General features: G+C 36.6%; 1 protein-coding gene across 1 annotated transcript in view; it reads left to right on the top strand.

Annotated features, from left to right (window-relative positions):
- Window positions 1–20,567, top strand: part of kcnj3 (potassium voltage-gated channel subfamily J member 3) — a 41,720-nt gene extending 21,153 nt beyond the window's left edge. Inside the window, exon 3 of the mRNA XM_005805315.3 lies at window positions 18,745–20,567. Coding sequence (XP_005805372.1) covers window positions 18,745–19,337 — 593 coding nt within the window. The 3' untranslated portion in view covers window positions 19,338–20,567. The remainder of the gene's footprint in view (window positions 1–18,744) is intronic.
- The last annotated feature ends 1,034 nt before the right edge of the window (window positions 20,568–21,601 follow it).

The following is a 21,601-nucleotide window of genomic DNA, read 5'->3' as shown; positions in this document are numbered from 1 at the left end:
CAGTCATGGCGTGTAAATTAAAGCAGTGCCTCCCATCACTTGTATCGAGGTGAGACTGTTTAAACTTTTAAAAGGAAACTAAGCCAATTTTTTTTGTTTGTTTAGTTTTGATTTTTGCCTCAGCTACCTAAATCCAAAATAAAATATACAGTTGAGCTTAGAATACCATAATTTGCTGAAAAATCTTTTACCATAAGATGATCAGCTCTCAATGAAATTCGTTGACTCCCTTTAAACGCAGATGTGCATAGTGAGTTCTGGGCCGTGGCAAGTTTCATCAGGTCTGTGCATTAGCAACAGTACATTAGCAAAGTATAAAGCTTATCTTTGTATCAAGCATTAAAGTAAGATAATTTTTTTTTTTTTGCTAATTTCATTTTTTTTAAAGAATTGTTTTATCATTTTATTTAGAAACAAAAGAACAAAGCCCAAACCATGCGCAGATTTACAAGCTTTCTAATCCACACTTCTGTTTTGTGTCAAAATCAAGTAAAAATAAATAAAACAAAGTTCCAATACTTACACAGTTCTGATTACTTTGTTATGATATCTTCACAAGAATAGAAATAGCTGCTTTTCTGTCTTCAAATATTTGCAATTAGATCACTTTGTTAAAATTTTAAATTGGTAACTTTACTCTGTAAGATTTCTGGATAGCTGAATGAGTAGACTAGAAGATTTAAACTCACTATCTGTCACCTCATGTTCCCATTTCTTTGTGCGGTGCCACCAAAAGACCGACAACAAAAGCCAACAAAGAGACAAAGGCTGCTCCCTAATTTGGAAAAAACTAAGACCTGGCTAATTGTCTGGAATTAACTTTTGTCCCAGATAATCCATTGTTGGTGTATTGGCATTTTCATGGAAGGAGATTCAGTTGCAGCCAAGTGCTCAACAATGGGAGCCCTGCTGGGATAAAAACGGTGAGAGTTGTGTGATGGCGCTCTGTGTGAGTAACGTCCAGATTCTCATGCTTGTTTTTGCTGGTATTTTTCTCATACATAACACTCGAGCTGTTTTCACAGCGGTGATAGACTGTCAGGAGACGGTGCTGACAGCATGGTTTTGATGACTGAGTATACGTGTGTGTGCCTGTGCATGAAGACAGAGATAGACTAAGGAATAAAGAGAGTATTTGAGATTTTGTCACTAAATATAAGGTTACGAAGAACTCCTCTCTGACTCTCATGATCCAATACTCGCTCTGTGTTTGTTCATCCAGAAAACCCATTTGAGCAAACCTTCATTTTCACATAGTGGGCAATTTTGAGAGTCATTTGCTTTAGCGCCATGCGTTTGTTTAATCACACAATAGCTCTAATTTATCTAATTGAAAGTACAGATTGGGAATGTGCTGAAATTTTTTCACAGAGTTGAAATAGATTGGCCTCAAATGACATGTGATATGTGAACAAATATAAAGCACATATTTGGAACACTTTTATAATGTTTGAATTACCTATAAAATGTAATGATTTCATATGATGTCCCTTTGAAACGTTTCTGGTAAAATGATTATAATTTAAGTCACCTTATGAAACCAATATTACATGTGATTCCCATGTGAAACTCCCCTATAATGCCATATGAAATCATAGCCATGTGAAACCGCTAACAACATAATGTGATACTCATGCGAAACCCTTGAGAATAACATGTAATCTCTAATGTGGTTGCATGGACAGCTTATGAGAAAACAGTATACATTCAGCTGAATTATTTAACAATTTTCTTGTGTTTAATATGCTATTATGCATGTTTAGTTCCAAGTGTTTCGCATGTGGTCATTTGTATAATGTGGTAACATGACTTGTAGAAAAATACATGGAGTTTCACATGTGGAAATGACATTATAGTGTTTAATGTGGAACATAGAATTAAATTCAGTCATGTAATTACATGTGAAACTCATGCTGTAAAACACATCCAGTTTTCACATGAGGAAATTTGAGTATGTTATTACATGTGAAACATATGCAACAAAAATTGTTTATTTATACCATTATTGTTTAAGGTATGTATCCTCTCCAACCTGGATAAGCTTAGATGGCTGAGGATGTGAATATCTCTTGTTTTTTTCTTTTTCTCTGCTACTATCAAGAAACACTGACAGCCTGCCTTGGTTTACAGTGCTTTTCTATTTCAACCACCAAAGAACCCATTTTATCTTTGCTGTCACTCACCTCACTTCCATAGAACCAGGAAGCAGAGCTACTTATCTATTTATTTGGAAAGAAGATGGTTCTTGGCCATCTGAATCTTAAAATTTCTTCTCAACACCTCACCTCTTAACTTTCACTTGGTTTATAGTAGAATCCGCCCGTTAAGTCTGGAAATCGTTCAATTTAACTGCAAAGTGCAGATAGTGCAGCTGTAATCTCTCCCACTCAGTGGTTTGTATTTCCAACGTCCACCTGCTCATGGTTAGAATAAACCCCAAGAATTCATTTTTTAAAACATCGCTGTCACTTAGATGACAGAATCTGAGCATATAGCATATCTGCATGCTTATCCCCTGACTCCCAGGATATTTTCTGTCACAAATGTGTTTCCAGTGAGACTTGTGTCAAGATATACCTTGAATTTGTGGATTCAGGGGAGGATTTTTCTCTAGTTGTCACATGAATATTGGATATATCATGACCCTTGCTTTCCCCCAAAATGTGAGAACCTGGAGGGATTTCACACTTTTACAGGATTAATATACACCTTGTCAACTATGTTTTACACTTCATCATTTTCAGAAATAAGTTTGGATACACCCTGTTCTTCATTTTGAGCTATTGTTGAAAGATTACCCAAGCATGCCATAAAATAGGTCTCCGAAATGCCTTCATTTTTTTCCCTTCGTGTTTCTAAATAATGCATAGTCTTGGGTGAGTTAATAGTTTGAGTAGTTCCTTCAAGAGGGCTTTAAAGTTGAATCCAGCCAAGCCAAAATGGTTTTTTAAAAGTTTTATTATTGTTTTAATTTTCCATCATAACTTTCCTACAGTTTAAAGTGAATTTAATTAAATGTCCGATAAAATACCAGAATGACATCAATGTTGTCCAGCTGTATGGTGTCACAATTGGTGAAGGCGGAGGTAACAAAGAGCCAAAATGTGAACGGCGATGTGGAGCAGTGAAAATTAGACTGACATGGACCTGAGTATTTACAAACTAAACAATCATAAGAACGCACAACAATCCCGCACAAGACAAAAGCATGACTAGAACTTAAATACTTCCTAAGACAGGTGAGGAGGATTACTGAAAATCATGAGCTAATGCAAACAAAAAATAAAACCTTACATCTGAAGGATAACAAAACCTGCTCAACACAAATGAAACTAAAGAAAACCAAAAGAAAACATGGCACCAGAATATACAGTAAATATATATATATATATATATATATATATATATATATATAGAGAGAGAGAGAGAGAGAGAGAGAGAGAGAGAGAGAGAACTGAAGCAGGAATGATAATTAAGGCTAGAACAGAACCAAGACAAGGGAGACTAGGATAGCAATGAATATAGACAAGACCAGGCATGAGAACTAGATAAGAGACTGACTGAAACAAAATTCGAATTTAAATAAAACACAAATGAAAAAAAAATAACCTAGAGAAACAAAACATGACACCAGGACAACTATAAACCTAAACCCACAAATAAATAAGCAAAGACTATGAATAACAGAAATGCCATGATAAAAACACCAAACACTCAGATATCATGACATATGGAGCATATAGAGTGTAATAATACAGCACTGTCTCTTCCTTCCGTTACTGTGCACTGATGTTCAGCTGACTGAAAGAGAGCTACTACAATATTCTTTTCCTTACAAGATTGGCATTTTGTGTGTCTGTAAATAATTCAGGTCAGGCAATACCTATGTTGAGGTAATGCTGCTTTTCTAATTACTCAGCTAATATGAGCTTGGCATAACTGTTACTCAATAAAGAACGAAATTACATTATGTATAATATTCTGGGAGATGGGAGACAGCTACTGAATTTAGATGGTATTTGTATGTTTTTTTTTCTTTCCTTTTTAAATTATTTTATTTTCGACTGTTGAAAGTAGACAACATAAAACTGAACAGAGTGAGTGTGGGGATAGTATTATCAAGCATTTGCTAAAGCGTCCAAAAGATATAGATTCATAGATATAGATTCATGCATTAAATAAGGTTACCTGTACTTGACTTGAGTTTGATAATGGGTGCTTTATCAGCATGCTTAAAGACGGGTGATTGTATTATGTTACTGATTGGTATGCTGAGTATACCGATGTCATCAGAGCCTGATGTTAAAACAAGATGTGGGGGCGTAGCAATGCTGCAGGGATAGATTGTACAGCCCATATTTGGAGGCCTCAACTCGGCCATCAAAAGTTTGTGTCCGATTCTGTTAACTTGAACTCTGGTGTGGTTCGAATGCATATCTGAATGCCAAGCAGACTGGAGGCCACTCCAAAGGCAGAAAGCAGTCTACAGTGCAGGAAATTCTGGGTAAATAGTGAGAGAAATGGCTAGTACCGTAGTCTTTTGTCAAAGACAAAAGGAAATTCTATAACCACTAAAATTTGATGTCACTCTATTTTTATTTATATTTTGTGAAGAAGGAGGTTGCGCTCAGTGTCTGGTTCAGATGTTTTTGTGTAATTTCCTTCAGTAGTTCTTGGTGCAGTGCCACAACAGGTGAGAGGGTAAACAGGTTGCTCAAAGGGTTGCTGAGCATTGATTGTCAGTTGGCTGAAACAAGTTAAAACACATAGTCATAGGACTCTTATTAAGGTTATATGGTTGTGTTTTAACTGTACAGTTGGAACATTACAATGTAATTTCTGATGACACTTGGCTTGACTTATAACCAGTTAATATCTGTTTAATGATCTCCTAGTTTTCTTTGCAAAGTGTCAGAAAACAATTGAAAATTATATTTAGTTTGTTCCCAATGTTTACTTATGCTAAAATCATAATGAGTAAATAATATTGCAGATAATATTTTATAAGTTTACACATCATTGTCCACATTTTAATAATAGTATGAATAAATGTTGTTTTTATTATTTTAAGTGAAAGCAGTTTGATCATGTTATGTATCTCCACTTTGAATTTTTGTGAAAATACAATGAAACCCTAGTATTTTACTCAAGGATATCATGCCATGAGAATCTCACACTTGTGCCCATGCCCAGTTGGAATCACTGTTAAGGTTCCCCACATAAGCCTTGAGTTCCCCAATCACCCAGGGCAGACCACACAGCACAAGATCGTCATATTCTAAGCATCATAGGTAATGAATGAACTTCTCATAACACAGCTTGACATCCTCCGCTGTGTCTCAACAACCAGCATAAGCAAGGCTATGAGTTTACCATCCCATCTGATTGATGCTATTAACACCAGAGCAGAAACATCTGTGTTTGGAGTGGTGCTGTAACTGGGAGGCATGCAGTGATGATAAGTGGTGTCTTAATATGTACAGCGATGAGTCTTGGGTCTGCATCACTATGGATCACCATCTTGTGCACTGGCTGTACAAAGGGGAGATGACACATCCTGCATTTTTCCATTTGATCTGATACTGTATTCATTACCTCTTTCTGGATATTTTTTTTATTTCATTTTCACCATTTAGACAGGATTCTTAACTTTTTTGGGAGTATTTATATTCTCTGCTAGATTTTTAAAAAATCCTTACATGTTGTGGCATTTGGTCTCCTCTTTCCCCTCTCACTTTATTTCTGATTTAAACTTCTTACCATTGTATTATGCTGTCATTTAGGTCTCAGCTAAACATGCTGCAAATCTATTACCAAAATATTTTAATCAAATAAGGTATTTCAAAAATATTTCTGGCAGTAATTATTTTTGCAAAACTGGGAACATGAACAAGTTATACTCGTGGAAGGCATTTGCTATCTAAAGCTTTTTAAAAAATATTTCTTGTGGAGCTGGTGGTTTATATTGATAGTAATTACACAAAAATTGGGGAGAGACAGAATGGGCAGACATGGGCGTGAATTCAACAAAATATCCGAAACAGTCCTCTGAGATTTGGGTCCATATTGAGTTGATCAAGCATCGCAAAGTTGCAGAAGAGTTTTGGCTGCACATGCATGATGTGACTTTCCCATTCATTAGTATCCTAGATGTGCTTATATTGGAATCTGTTTACTGTGGAGGTCATTGGAGTACTGTCATGTTTGAGAATCAAGTTTGAGATGATTTGAGCTTTGCAAAATAGTGGACTATGCTAAATAAAGTTGAGGCTCTGTAGACATTTCCCAACAAACAGTGGCTGAATCTTTGCCTGGCTGAAGGACATAAAACTTCCAAAAGCAGAAGCGGCAAGACTTCCCTGTTCAGTGTTTACTTTTGTTGTGCAAGCTTTATAGAATACCATTTTAACACCATCTTTTTCAACACAGAAAAAGAGCTGAACACCTCTGAGTGATGTCCAACACCATATTATATTATAACATTTTACTGTTAGAGGCAGCCGTCAGGAGATGGTTCTTCTGTGGTCATAAAATGATACAAAGGGTCAGCAACAGAACCAGCTAATCCTAACCCTAACCCTAAACTCTACAGCCTAAACTGTTGATATAAGACAGAATGGAATCATGCTCTCATGTGTCTTCTGAACTTTGACCCTACCATGTTATAGTTTTAGCTGAATTGAGACTTATTATACCAGGCCAAGTCTGATGCTCTGTTTGAACTTCATCAAGTTGTTTTTATCACACCTGGATAATGCATTGAGTTGCTGCATGATTTGCTGATTTGCTATTTAACAACAAATTGGTAAGGTTGTACTTATTAAGATAGATGGTAAGTTTGTATGCTGTCTTTGTCACTCTTGAGACTGCCATCTCAAAACCTTATGCAAACAGAAACTTAATCAAAAATAGTTAGAATATTAAACAAAGATTTGAAAAGTGCTGAGAAACAACCTCCATCCATTTTCTGTACTACCTTGTACCTAGTGGGGTCAGGAGGGGTGCCTATCTCAAGCTAACGTTTTGGGCAAGAGGCGGGGTACACCCTGGACAGGTCGCCAGTCTGTCACAGGACAACACAGAAACAGCCAGGACATGCTTCTGCATGGTTGCACAACATGCATGGACAGCCATGCATGTTGTGCATGGCTGTCTCTAATGCATGGTTGCATGCAACCATGCATTAGAGAGACCAATTTACCTGACAGTCAAGTTTTGGATTGTTGGAGGAAGCTGGAGTACCCGGTGAGAACCCACGCATGCTTCTGGAGAACATGCAAACTCCATTCAGAAAGACCTCTAGCCGGGAATCGAACCCAGGATAACCCAAGGCAACAGTGCTACCAACTGTGCCACCTAGATTATAGATCAAACAACCTATAATCAAGAAAAACAGCAAGAGGGGGCAACCATTTGTATATTTTACTATAAAAATAACCTGCAACTACTGCATATAAAAATATATTAAGTGTGTTTTTGTGTAGAAATATTGTTGTAAATCTGTATTTCCTGAGTAATGAAGGAAAAAGAAGATGTATGATACTACCATACTACCATTGTTTATGCTAAGAAAATTACCAAAATTAACAGAAGATTTTTATCAGTCTGCACCTTGAAATAACTATATGACAATTTAAGTTCATAAATGTAAAGCGTATAACATAAATATTGTATACAGGTTGTTTAGACTGTTGCAAAAACAAGCAGAACACTACTGATTTCTCAGGAGTGTTTGTGAATTTCATGCAGCACTTTACTGAGAAGAGCCACTTCACAGACTGTTTGAAATGCACTGGTATTGTCTTATACTGAGTCACTGAGGGGAACAGATAACGATTCACTGAAATTAGAAGTGCAATGGATCCACAGAGTCACAAATTTCTCTTCTAAAGGGCTGATTGAGGAACTGGCTCTTTACCGATTCCAGTGGTGTTTTTCCCATTTGGTTCATTCTTAGACTCAATTGAGCTTCTGTTTAATCCCTCTGTGTGTGTTTTTAATGTAGAAAAAGACCCTTGTAGTCATTTATTTATAGTGCAGTCATTTTCACTTCTAAACCAGTTATAAATACGGTTCAAAGACATCTAGACAGGTGGGAAAATGGCTAAAATGATAACAGAATCCAAAAAAGATAGTGAAACACCTAATTTCCAATACCCAACATTTCATAAAGCCTATCAGGAGGATAGACTTTATGAAATTAAATTATTATGCATTGTAATAACTTAACTGCTGGAGGGTTAAATTATTACAATGCATAATCTTGTGAGGCAAGTACAAAGTGCTGCAAATAGGGCAACTGGAATTATTTTCTTTATTCTTTAAGGAGTTCCTTAAGGAGTGCCATCGGTCAATTCCTTTGATCATTTCAAAAATCACATTATCACTTTTTGACACCTCGACAGCTCCATGTAGTGCAGTGGCTTGCAAATCTGGAGTTAGGATTGATAATAAAACCCAAAGATTTAAATTAAAATATTGCAGACACCATAACATTACTTATTCTAGTATTGCTGTCCAGGTAAATTAGTTAGTTTAGCATATTGGATGCTTGATACTGAAAGTCAAGCTAGCAGAATGACTTACTTTCCTAACACAAACCTAACCACTTTATAGGCACTTATTTCATTTCCTCGTGGTTTATAAAAACTTACAGTGATTTTTATACTTATGTAAGTATAAAAACTTACAGTACACTGATGCAGCAGAAAACTGTGAAATCCACACTGCTAAGCTTTAACTTAGCTATCCAAGATGTCACAACTAGTCATACCTGGAACCATGAAATGGTGAAAGCATAACAAAAATGCAAATGATTTGTAAGTACTGTGGTGATAATAATAATAATAATAATAATAATAATAATAATAATAATAATAATAATAATAATAATAATAATAATAATAATAATAATAATAATAATAATAATAATAATAATAATAATAATAATAATAATAATAATCTATTGTATTAAACGCATAGATGCTGGAATAAATAATTCTACACCAAACATTAAAACACAGTTTGAGACTAATTTAATAACTACTCTGTGTGATAAAAAAACAAAAGGGAGCATTTTTGTTCCTGGTTTTTTGGCATTATCAACCACCACAGTATTTAAATGCAATATGTAGAATAGTTAAATCTCAACTTTTTTGTTAAAACAACAGAGGATGCTTAATTTGCCTAATCTAATTGCTAATTGCTAATACCTTTTCTTGTGAACAAAGTAGCAGTATAATAGAATAATATCACTGTATCATTACACTTAACACTGAAGGCCTGATTGAACTCTGCAAGCGGTTTCACAATTATTCATACCTTTAGCAGTTGGCCCTAGAGATAAACACTTAACCACAGGCAGCAGAGATAAGAGATTGGATAGATAGATCATTGATGTACAAACAGGTATGACTGTCATAGCATAGATAACCTCATAAGAGCCTAAAGGTGTCTAAGCCTGGAACGTTTTAGTTTGTTAAAAGTAATACAAAATCAAGATGTTCTGAAGGATCTGCAGGTCAGCTAATAATCAGACATGTGAAATTAGAGAATTTTGCTTAGTCACTGTCAATTCTTGATTTTACAAGTGGGGCAATCACTTTTTCACACGGGGTCAGATTGGTCTGAATAGCTTTATTTATTTTTAAGGGATCCGTGACTAGTGAACATGTTGGCTTTGAGTTTTTTTTGTAATTTTCCTACTTACCTCAAAGTTGTTGTTTGTGATACATAAAAAGTCATAATTACTTTTAAAAATGTATATTTTTATTATGTTTTTCACCTACGGAGATTGCCATTTTTTAACCTCAATGCATGCTGGGGCAATAGCTATGTAAAGATCTTCAAGGCTTATGAAGACAACCCACAAAAAGTCTGGTCTGAGGAAAACTAGCTCAAGGTTCTCATGTGACGTGATTTCTGTTGACGCAAATGTGAGCAGTTTGTGATCCAGTGTTTACTATTAGCTAGAGCTAACACCACTGGCAGGAGCTAAGGCAAAATGTAAATAAATTGTGAGATAATGAGAGGTTGTTTAAAGTTAAAATGAAGCATCTTTAAGTCTTTGTAATGCGACATTCTAATATATTTGGTTACATGTTTTTATCCTGATTATCTTAAACAGCTTTGGTTAGAAACTGGAGGTCTTCTTGCTTCATTTTGGCATTTCCAAGCAGCTGCAGCACAAACAACAGCTTTATTTAATGTGTCATTCTCTGTCATTTCCAGGGCTGTAGAGGAACTCATTTTAAGAGTTTAGACCGGCCCACTTTAGATAATAACCTAATATTATTATTAAAATCATATAATTATCATCTTACACGGTGATTCTACAATTGGACACTGTTATGTAAAACCTTGTAATTCAGTGTATTTTTCTGAAATATTTCCAATTCATTGCAAGTAAGGACTGCGTCACAATGTAGATTTATTTCAACATGAGTGCGCATCTCAAACGATATATTTTACAACACATCTCAGAGATATCCCAACCTTAAGAATGAAATGAGAAAGTAAATGACAATATTTAATATCAAATTCAGGAAAATAAATTAAAAAGTGTTGCACTTCCTTTTAACACTGTCATCTCCTTTTTTCCCCCTGCAGGGAAACAGGTCCATCACAGTTAGATTTCACTGAGATCATTGGTTGAATGGCAAACCTCCAATACTATTCTTTACATCAGAATGTTGTTTTCTGCAAAATCAAATAGCAAGTTTGTGTTCACATAATATTTAATCAAAGAATAACAAAAATATTACACTGCACCTTGTAGAGTACAATGTACTCTACACTGCCAAGTTTAAGTCATAATGGCAGTATGACATTACCTTTTTAATGGTTCTTTATTTTCCTCTGCGTAAGAGACGTTATGAAGAAATATGGCCAACTCCAACACATTAGTAAACATATGAGCAGTGCAACAGTCCATGCAGCTTTGTATATTACAATATCAAGTTCTTTCTCAGCTCCTGGCTCTGCTTTTGACAATAAATCACAATTTTAAAACTGTCATAATTCTCTGCACAAATCTCCTGTTTTTACAAAGTCCTTTGATCAATTCAGGTCAGTTGTAATGAGGTGAATCATTTTGCATCTCATGGCACATTTCATAAAAAACAGTTCTACACCTTGCACTTCATTATTATTTCTAATATTCACTCAATGAGTAATCCTACCTAACCACTCTGGACTTGTGGGCTTATGACTGGTGCTTGCTGCTCTTTCTTCATTCTCACTGATGGGCTATTAGACAAAGTTTCCAAGTTACGGGGTAATGTGTCACACATATAAAATTATATTCAGCAGCACCACATAACACGGTGACTTGTGAGCACTGTTTTGTGAAAAAGTTGCCAATTTTTGCACATTTAGCTGCATCTGTTTTCAGATCTTTCATCTTTTAATTTCTAGCCTTTCTAGCCTAGCATTAGGTCATGTAGACCATGCATATCTGCTGTAATAATATATTGAGTATAAAGAAACAAATTTTTATGGAAGTATATATTGCTTTCTAAAACACATAATAGTTTTAAGCACAATTTGAAATTTTTTTCTGATTAGAAAAATAATTTGCAAATCAATATTCAAGAGACTTCACTGCAAGAAATAATGAATCCAACTTCTGTAACATCCCTGCCTCTTTTCTGTAAACTGAGGCTTTTATTCCCCTTTTTCACCTGTAGTAAGTATAATTGCTAGCTTTCAGCAGACTTTTTCTTGAAGCAATCCTCATAACACAAGAAGTTCTGGTCTGTAAATAACCTCAATCAATAACTTATAAGCCTGCCCTTATAAGTAATCTCTATCAAAGATTGTATTTGCTTGCTAATGTTTTTCAAAGCAAATACGTCTTTCCATTTTCTGTAGGTTTGAAGGTTTGAAATCAGAATCATATACAGACACACATTTAGAATATGAAAGTAGATTTGTAAAAATACCTCTCAGTTTTAGCTGTTTGTCCGTTTTATTTCTGTACTTCATTGTAAGTAAAAGTGCTAAAACATTTTTGCTTATGAAAAAAATATACTTTTTTACCGCTTATGGAAAGTTACCTTTGAGTAACGTTTCTGTGTCCTTCAATCACCTCAAAGGGGTACATACTTGCCCCCCTCTCCCCTCCACACACACACACCCCTTCTGCACTATTACCCACTTTACAGTATACAGTAAGAGTGACAGATAGGAGAAGAAAGGGACTTGCCCTGTGCTTTATTAAAGGTGACATTTATAACAAGAACTCTGGGCTTCACTGAAGATACGTCACCAAAATATATAATTTCCAGACTCCACTAAAAACAGCACTTTTAACTCTGTGGTTTGTGTGCTTAAAAGGTCACAAGTCTTTGACAGTAAAAACAATATTTGTCTGGCTCTGGTCCTTTAAGTATGATCAGAACCCACACTTGCTGAAAAAATGCTCTCTGTTGTTGTTGGGGTCTTTGAGAGAGAGAGACACTCTTGTTTCGTGTCGTGTCATTGTTACTTTTGACCAAATGGAGCAGTGAAAAGGTTTATGGCTGTCACATGTACTCATTCCAACAGTTTTGTTTCCATAGAAACACAGAGTGCCGGGCAGCCGTGTATTACAGAGTTACATAAGACCTTACCAATAATACGACAGACAATCTGATATGGGATTTCTCATTTGACTGGATTCCTATTTTGGGAATAATGCACAGCAACAGCAGAAAATAACGAAATCTGCCTTTCTTTTCTTTACCGCTGCTATTTTAGGCTACCAGGACGTTCTGTATAACTTGAGGTTTCTGTCTGACAATGTTTACATATACTTAACATAGTGTTTGAATCTCTATAAAATATTAAGCTGTGTCATGGCTTCACTGAGAGCAGAGGTGCACAGTTCAATATTAGTGCTTTGTCTCTTACAGTGTGTGCCATATGAATGTGGGCGTAGCAGAACAGCAGGTCTTTGCAACACAATTGAACATACGTGATGCAACTCTGTCTATAATTATGCAGTGCTCAGGCTTTGGCCATTGAATAATGAATGTAAATGAAATGTATTATATTTAGAGATTGTTTCCAGTATCATCAGTTGTTAGTTTTAGGAGAATTATACGATGATCCATATCTGAGAGCCTCCTTTGTGGGCTGCTTGTCTTAGACATGGAGTAAACTGAAACAGGAGGCAAGGTTTCACAGAGGAGACAGAGGTCTTACAGTAACTCCTGCATCATCTGCAGGACCAACAGAGCATTATCAATAGATGTAAGATGAAACTATCAGAGTGCTGTGTATTACGGTACAGTATTTTGCCTTAGGCATAGTATTAGTTTACAACTTCATTGCTTGTAATACACAGGTTAAGCTGTTTTTTAATATTGCAGCCATGTATTTACAGTATCGATTTCAGCTTAGCATTGCATCATTGAGTCTAGTGTTCAATAAAGCAGATAACTTTTGATGGTGATTAGGTCAGTGTTCTGAGCCTATAAAAAATACACTTTTCTTGATAAACTCTCCTCAGATTTGATACGCCGTGACCACGTATGTCAATGGCGACAATGTTTTGGCTGGAGGCTGTTTAACAGGCTCACTATGGAATAGGATTTCCATTCACGCTTAACTCTCAAACGCTTTGGCCCTCAAGTTCACATTATCTTTGCCCGCTTCATTCACCGCAGCACGCTTGCATGAGCCTAAAGGCACTGGGACTTTGAAGCAATAGAGCTGAAGTAATATTGTGAATACCCCAAACGCACTTGATGTTCAGTCTCCTGCACATCTGTGATTGTGTGCAGGGTTGTGATCAGTGAATTATCTCACGGCACTGGGAATCAGGCGGAATTGCAGATGCTTCTAGTTTGGATGATGACACTCTGGCTGTCAGCAGCAGTGTCTCACAGTAAACAAGTGCCCCTCAGCTTTGGGAACCAAATGTCTGCACGAACAATATTAGGTTCCGATTAAACCAGTGATAATGAACAAAAATTGGATTAATTGGATTAATTTGAGATAATTGTCCTCACAAAGAAATATTTATTTCATTTAACAATTAAAGCCACATTCTTCGCCTTGCAAGTGAGTCAACTTCTGTTAAACGATGTCTTCACATTATATCAAACACAACTGCTTCAACCAAAGCCTAAGTTTCAAAATCTTAGCACTCAATATATACTTTGTAGAAAGTCGGCAAGACACTTTTCTACTTCAGTTTTGTAACTAAAATTTATTTGTAGCATGTGCAAACAAATTTCATTATACATAAATAATATTAAAATATAAATAAACAATGTATTAAAAATATATATTTGTTCACATTTGTGTTTTATGTGGGGATTACAGAAATTAATGATAAAGTGAGAATTGTTCCTCTAAAATGGACAAAATAAGTGTATTTAATTATATTTCAAATGTTTTTTATATTTAATGATAAACTTTTATTGAAGAAACGGTGGAGAAAAATAGTAAAAATTAACAATCTGGATAAAACAGACAGTCTTAGGTTTTTTAAACTTCAATTGGAATTTAATGTGGAAATGATAAATAAAAATCTCAAAAGAAATTTATCATGATAAACGACAAATGCTAAACCATACAGTATATGCTCGCCCCTGTTCTGAATGTAAATTTTTTTTCACTCAAACAAATAAATTGAATTTTACAAGTTTGTATGTAGATAGATAGATAGATAGATAGATAGATAGATAGATAGATAGATAGATAGATAGATAGATAGATAGATAGATAGATAGATAGATAGATAGATAACTAAACAAATTTAGCACAACAGTATCATAAAATCTAACTGTAGTATTGAAGCATTGCCTTTGTGACATACTGATTAAACTGAAATAATAAGATAAAGAACACAGGGATGTAAATACTTATATGTTTTGCTTTGTATTTTAGTCTTTCTCTCTATTTTTGTTTTATTTTTTTAATTAAAATTTTTTATGTTAAAGAAGAGTTCACAGCTTTCCAAACACCTTTGATCAATTCAGGTCCGCTGTAATGAGCTGAATCATCTAGAAGACAATTCAGACAATTGCTTTGGTCTGAATGTAAAATCTTACTTACAGCGTTTTAATATCATGGCACAGAGCAATGCTGCATACTAGCCTACCCCTTGTTTGGGTGATGCCATGCGCAGTTATTTTTGTCTTATTCCAACTTTGTGCACACCTTCCTGATAGCGTGGGACGCAGGACCTTTCTACCACCCACAGGGGCATTGCTCTCTCCCTAGGATGGAGAAGAAAAGCAGGTAAACAGCATGGTAGATGCCGAGTGCTTGTTGTAGCAACAAGAGGAAGAAATATTGCTAAATGGCGGCGTGTACACAGCGGGCTGGATCACACGTTTGACACGGTTCCCGCTTGACGTTCCCAGCATTTTTCCCTTGAAATACACGTTATGTTTGGTGTAAGACATAAAGTCTTTTTGAGCCACAGGGATCTCTGATAATTACCATTTCCACATTTACATACCTCAAAAATGACCACAACACGTTTGTGTGACATAGACTCTGCTCTATTATTACTATTATACAAACTTGTATTAAACTACTATTGTGTTTATAGTGAAATCAAATGAGAAAACATCTTATATATTTTATATACATTATATTCACCTCTCTGTCTGATTCCACTGCTCAAGAGGAAGAAAATGTTTTGTCCAGCTTTCCTTCTAGGTCTTCTTGTATAGACAGTTCTAGCTATTGCATAATACAGCCTTGAATCACACAACTATGGTAAATGTAGGTGGATTGTTTACCCAATGTGCGTAAACTTGAGGTAGAATTCAAAACTGCACTTGTTTATAAAGTTGGAACGAAAAAATAAAATGATTTCTACTGAACAAAAAGCAGATATGTGTGTAATATTTAGAAGATTGAATGATAAAATGTTTTGATGTCAAATAAGCTTTATGAAAAGACATGCAAAACATTAATCACATTGATAACTGAAATTTTTGGTCCATGGTCCATTTTTGATCCATGTTGTGCATTTGAAAGGTGGGGATGCAAACATGTTTTTTTATTCAAGAAGTAAAAAAGGCAAAAATCCACTTGTAATGAGATGATGTAATAGCACTTTTAGAATTCATTGCTGATTTTCTGCAAGACGCTAAAACAGATTTTTACAGCTGAATGTTAATATTATGAGATTCGCAGGGCTTTGCTTTAAGCAGCAGTGTGTAATATTAGACAGCTACAACAGGAGCTGTTGAATATCATTGATGAGTAATCACTAACAAGCCTCCAATAAGTTTGCATGAAAAGATGTTTGTGTTGACTAATTTTAAAGACAGGGTTTGCTAACTGTATTAATTTCCTTTTGTGGATATGAAGGGCGGTTTGAAGCAGGGGTTTAATGGAATAAATGTTTCTTCACAGGGGGAGCATTTATTCCAAATTTATCATGGTGTGATTTGGAGCAGACATAAACACTCTGATGAAACAACCAGCAGATGCAAACAGGATGTTTTGTTTTCAATTTGTTCTTCAAAATGGACACAACTGAACATCCACCCATCCATCCATCTTCTTCCGCTTATCCGAGGTCGGGTCGCGGGGGTAGCAGCTTCAGAAGGGAGGCCCAGACTTCCCTCTCCCCAGCCACTTCTTCTAGCTCCTCCGGGGGAATCCCGAGGCGTTCCCAGGCCAGCCGAGAGACATAGTCCCTCCAGCGTGTCCTGGGTCTTCCCCGGGGCCTCCTCCCGGTGGGACGTGCCCGGAACACCTCACCAGGGAGGCGTCCAGGAGGCATCCTGACCAGATGCCCGAGCCACCTCAACTGGCTCCTCTCGATGTGAAGGAGCAGCGGCTCTACTCTGAGTCCCTCCCGGATGACTGAGCTTCTCACCCTATCTCTAAGGGAGAGCCCAGCCACCCTACGGAGAAAACCCATTTCGGCCGCTTGTATCCGCGATCTCGTTCTTTCGGTCATGACCCAAAGCTCATGACCATAGATGAGGGTGGGAACGTAGATCGACCGGTAAATCGAGAGCTTCGCTTTTTGGCTCAGCTCTCTCTTCACCACGACGGACCGGTACAGCGCCCGCTTGACAGCAGACGCTGCGCCAATCCGCCTGTCGATCTCCCGCTCCCTTCTTCCCCCATTCGTGAACAAGATCCCGAGATACTTAAACTCCTCCACAACTGAACAATTTAACCCAAAATATTTCAATGGATATGCAAAAATTCCTAATGTATATTTAAAAGGCTGTTGCATGAGTTGATTTGCCTTTGTTGCATCAAAGAAAGTTAAATGTTTTTCTGTAGACATGTTCTGTGATAATGTAGTACTCACAGGGAGTACTGACTATCTTAATCCTTCATCTTTTGTAGCTAGAAGCCAAGCTTAAGATGTGAACTGAAAAAGCAAGTAGCATAAAAGGTGATGTGAGGAGAACAGCCTTCCATACCAAAAATCTGTTTCTGTAGTTACATTTTTTTTCTGAGAACCTTGTTTCTTTACTTTAATATTACAAAATGAAACTTTTTATCTTTGCACAATAAGTAAGCCTTAACCTATAGCACTTCAATGCAAAGTTATTCATATTTCTTCATATTTTGTGTTATTACAAAAGCAAGGTTTTGCAGGAGTATGGCATTCAGCCCTTATCTTTGCAGTTATAAATCTTTTAGGGTGTCTCTTTACCTGCACATTCAGAGACTGAAATTGCTTTGCCTATGATTTTATTTAATTTCTTCCTGAAATCCCTCTATTTAGTTCACTTCATCTTGCATCTACTTTGACCGGCTTTTCTAGCTCTACTGAAAAAAAGCAACCCCATATCCCAATGCTGCCAGCACCATGTTTCACCACTGAGATGAGGGGTTCAGGGAGATGTGCGGTGTTAATTTTATACCGAACAAAGTTTTTGTCTGCAGCTCAAAAGTTTCATTTTGGTTTCATCTACCAGAGCACCTTCTCTCATTGTGTTTTCTTTTTGTGTGTGTGTGCTCTATATGACCTCTGGAAAACTAACAGGACTTCTTAAAACTTTCTTTCAATAAATTGCTGTTTTCTTGCCAATTTTGTTTAAATACCAATTTGTGGAGCTTACAGCTATCAGTTGACTTATTGACAGCTTGTTCCGCCTGAGCTGTGGATCTTTGGTGCTAACAAAACATCTTTTCAAATTTTTTTTTTTGGTAATTTGTGTTTTGTTGCATGGGCCTTTTATATAAAATCTCAATAAAATACATTAATTAGCTTGCACTGGGCACCGTTTGTAGAACTAAAAGGCACACTGAAAAACAAATCTGAATGAATAATGGACTCAAGTGCTAATATCAAGTTTAGCAGTGTGTCGTAACAGCATGACAAATATGCTTCCAGTTTTTTCTTAGCTTTTGTGTCAAAATGAATTGAGGCTTTTAGGATTAAATATTTTGTAATTCATATAAAACTCACACAGCAAATAACTTTTAATTATTTTTCAAATTGGCCTCGAAAGTGCTTGCAAACATCACGTGCAGAAAAATAAACAATCAATTAGGCTTATTATTCAGGCAGCTGGCTCTGTAATGCAGTAAATGTTTTTTCGATGGGGCTGTTATGTTTACAGTATTGTTTGCTTTGTAATCTAAAAATAGCATGAATGTTGGAAATATTATTGATTTTATGGTACGGCGCCAAGCACATAATTGAATCAGAGCCACATTGTTTCACATCGGAGCCACAGAGCATTTCAATGCTGCTTTCGCACAGGGAAGAAGTTCATTTATATGATTCCAGAAGCTTAAATGTTTCTTGTATTTCTCTGGCAGGGATGACCTGCCAGGCGAGGACGTCGTACACGGAGGACGAGGTTCTCTGGGGACACCGGTTCTTTCCTGTCATCTCCTTGGAGGAGGGCTTCTTCAAAGTGGACTACTCTCAGTTTCATGCCACATTTGAGGTGCCTACTCCTCCTTATAGCGTGAAAGAGCAGGAGGAGGCCCTCCTTCTATCCTCGCCCCTCATGGCGCCCTCCCTGTGCAACAGTGGGGAGAAAAACAGCTCCCTGGACTGCCTGGAGACATTGGAGGACAATGACAGCACCACCAAGCTGCCTACCAAGCTGCAGAAGATCACGGGACGGGACGGTCTGCCCAAGAAGCTGCTGAGGATGAGTTCCACCACCTCAGAGATGACTTACAGCTTCGGAGACCTGCCCATGAAGCTGCAGCGAATCAGTTCGGTCCCCGGTGTCTCTGATGACAAACAGGCTGGGAAGGCCAAGATCAGCACAGAGCCCATCAGTAAGTCGGTGGCGGACTTGCCCCCGAAGCTGCAGCGACTAGCTGGTGGAGGAGGCGGGAGGATGGACGGACACTTGCCACCTAAACTTAGGAAAATGAACTCAGATCGCTTTACATAAAGCACACAACAAATTTTAACTCCTGCTATCTCCTTTTTTTCTGAACCTGAAATCCTTGTACTATTCCGTATTTATTAACGGACGACATTCTTATATTAAAGGAGCTGTAGAATACGTGCACAAATACCTTATATAACGTAGGGGGATGGAAATGAGCACATTTGTCCCTGGATGTAAGTGTTCTTGCTCTAATGAAAGACCTCAGATTTATTTATTTTTCTTTTTCTTTCTGTTTATTTTTTTTCTTTTTTAGGATGATGTACAATTAGCACAATTTGGCATGTAAGAAGCGACGCATGTAGAACCGAATCTCAGTTTCTGGCATGACAATTTGTTGATTTCACAAAACAAAAAGACCAAAAAAAAAATAAAACAATTTCATTAGTGAATTTACAGATAGTGGACAATTGCACAAAGCCATATGATTTACACCACTGAAAACTTACATTACACTGGTTCTAATCTGTAGTGAAGAAAGGCACATGTTTGTTTTGAGTTGATTGCTTTTGTTGTTTACTGTAAAATTGTGGCAATGTTACGTTGGTTGCATGCTCCTCTTACTGACTTAGCTATACAAAGGTAATAGACAAAGATGTTTAGCCTTAACTATATTACCTTGTTCCCATTTTCATGTTTGTTCACAGCTGTATTTTTGGTATTTCATATACAAACTATTTTACCATGTGCGCTTTAAAGATTTTATCTGATTGAATACAGAAAGTGCTGCTAGATGATGCATACTATATTTACAAATGGGTTATTAGCATCAGTAAAACTGGGCACAATGATACACAATTTTCACTTGCTTATTAATGTAACACTTAAGTTGAAATATTCTATAGCTGTAACCGATAAGCACAAAACAATCATATAAATCCTTAAGATGTTAGAAATTCTTTCTTGTCTCATCATATACCAAAATGCAATCTTCAGTAAGCCAGTGCTGCCATAACAAGGGCACCAATAGACTTTCAACTTATGTGTTACTGTTTAGATTTGGTGGGCCTGTAAGAATAATTAAAATAATCTTTGTTTTTAGGGACCATAATATTCCTCCTTTGTGATGAAAGCAATAATATTATAAAAACTACAACCTACAGCCACAGGGTCTACCACACCCCCTATGATCGCTTTGTTTACTGGATCTGTGCCATGAAATCTGATTTTCTCTAAATGCATCAAAGACATTGTATGATAACTGATCTATTCAGGAATAAAAATCTAACGTAACTATTTAGTATCTTGGTACTTGGTGGAAGATATTTGGTGCTCTGCACGTTTTATGAATGCACTACTGCCAGCTGAATACAAGAGGTAATGATTAGAAATTCAAAACATATATATATTTTTATACTTATATGACTTGTTTGCAGTTCGCAGCATTTTTTTGTGGTCTTTAACAGATTTTCTTCCATGATTGTGCAGGATTTAGCTCCATCCATCTTCCCACACACTCAGACCAGCTTTCATGTCCCTCCTGAAGGAAAAAGCCACAGTACAATGCTGCCACAATGGCCGCTAAACACTCCATGTGTTCAAGGTTATAAGCATTATTACTTTTCAGTCATAAATCCATTACCAAACTGCAAAAACCTCGCATCTGCAGCATTGTCTGATTGGTGGATTTAACTTGGAGGGCCAAGTTATAATTGCAGTCTGCTCATATTCAGTCTTATCCATAAAAATCCCTCTTATTGTTGGGACAAAATAATCACCTGATTAAAAAACTACTATCATGTTTACTGGGAAGACATTGGAGCAAAATAAGCTGTGAATAAGTTCTGAATGAAAAGGAGTAGTTTGACGAAAAAAAATCTTAATCTATTTTTGAAGCAACTGGTTGAACAGTATTTATTTTGGGGTATCAGATTAAGAGAAGTGAAACACAAATGCACACTTTTCATAATTTTATTTGTACCATAATTTCTGGACTATAAGCAGCTACTTTTTCACGCACTTTGAATACTGTGATGCAGCTGATGTTTGGCTTTTTAACAACGTGTTTCAAAAAGCTGGACTGCTGCGTGATGAAGAGGACAGCAAAAGCTCAAGAGAAAGATGAAAGTGACATTGGGATGACAATGAAAGAGAGACTGAGGAAGTGTGTGTGTGTATGAGGCCAGGGATGTTATTGGAGGGCATGCACAAAAACCATCACTGCACCTCACCCACACAAATACAACCACATCCCTAACTCGCATAATGTGCGTGGCATACAAAACCCACACAATGCACCCGACCCACACAAATACAGGCCACATGTG

This window comes from Xiphophorus maculatus, chromosome 7 (genome assembly GCF_002775205.1).
Source record: "Xiphophorus maculatus strain JP 163 A chromosome 7, X_maculatus-5.0-male, whole genome shotgun sequence".
Taxonomy (NCBI): Eukaryota; Metazoa; Chordata; class Actinopteri; order Cyprinodontiformes; family Poeciliidae; genus Xiphophorus; species Xiphophorus maculatus.
This window is presented reverse-complemented; position numbering and strand designations above follow the sequence as displayed.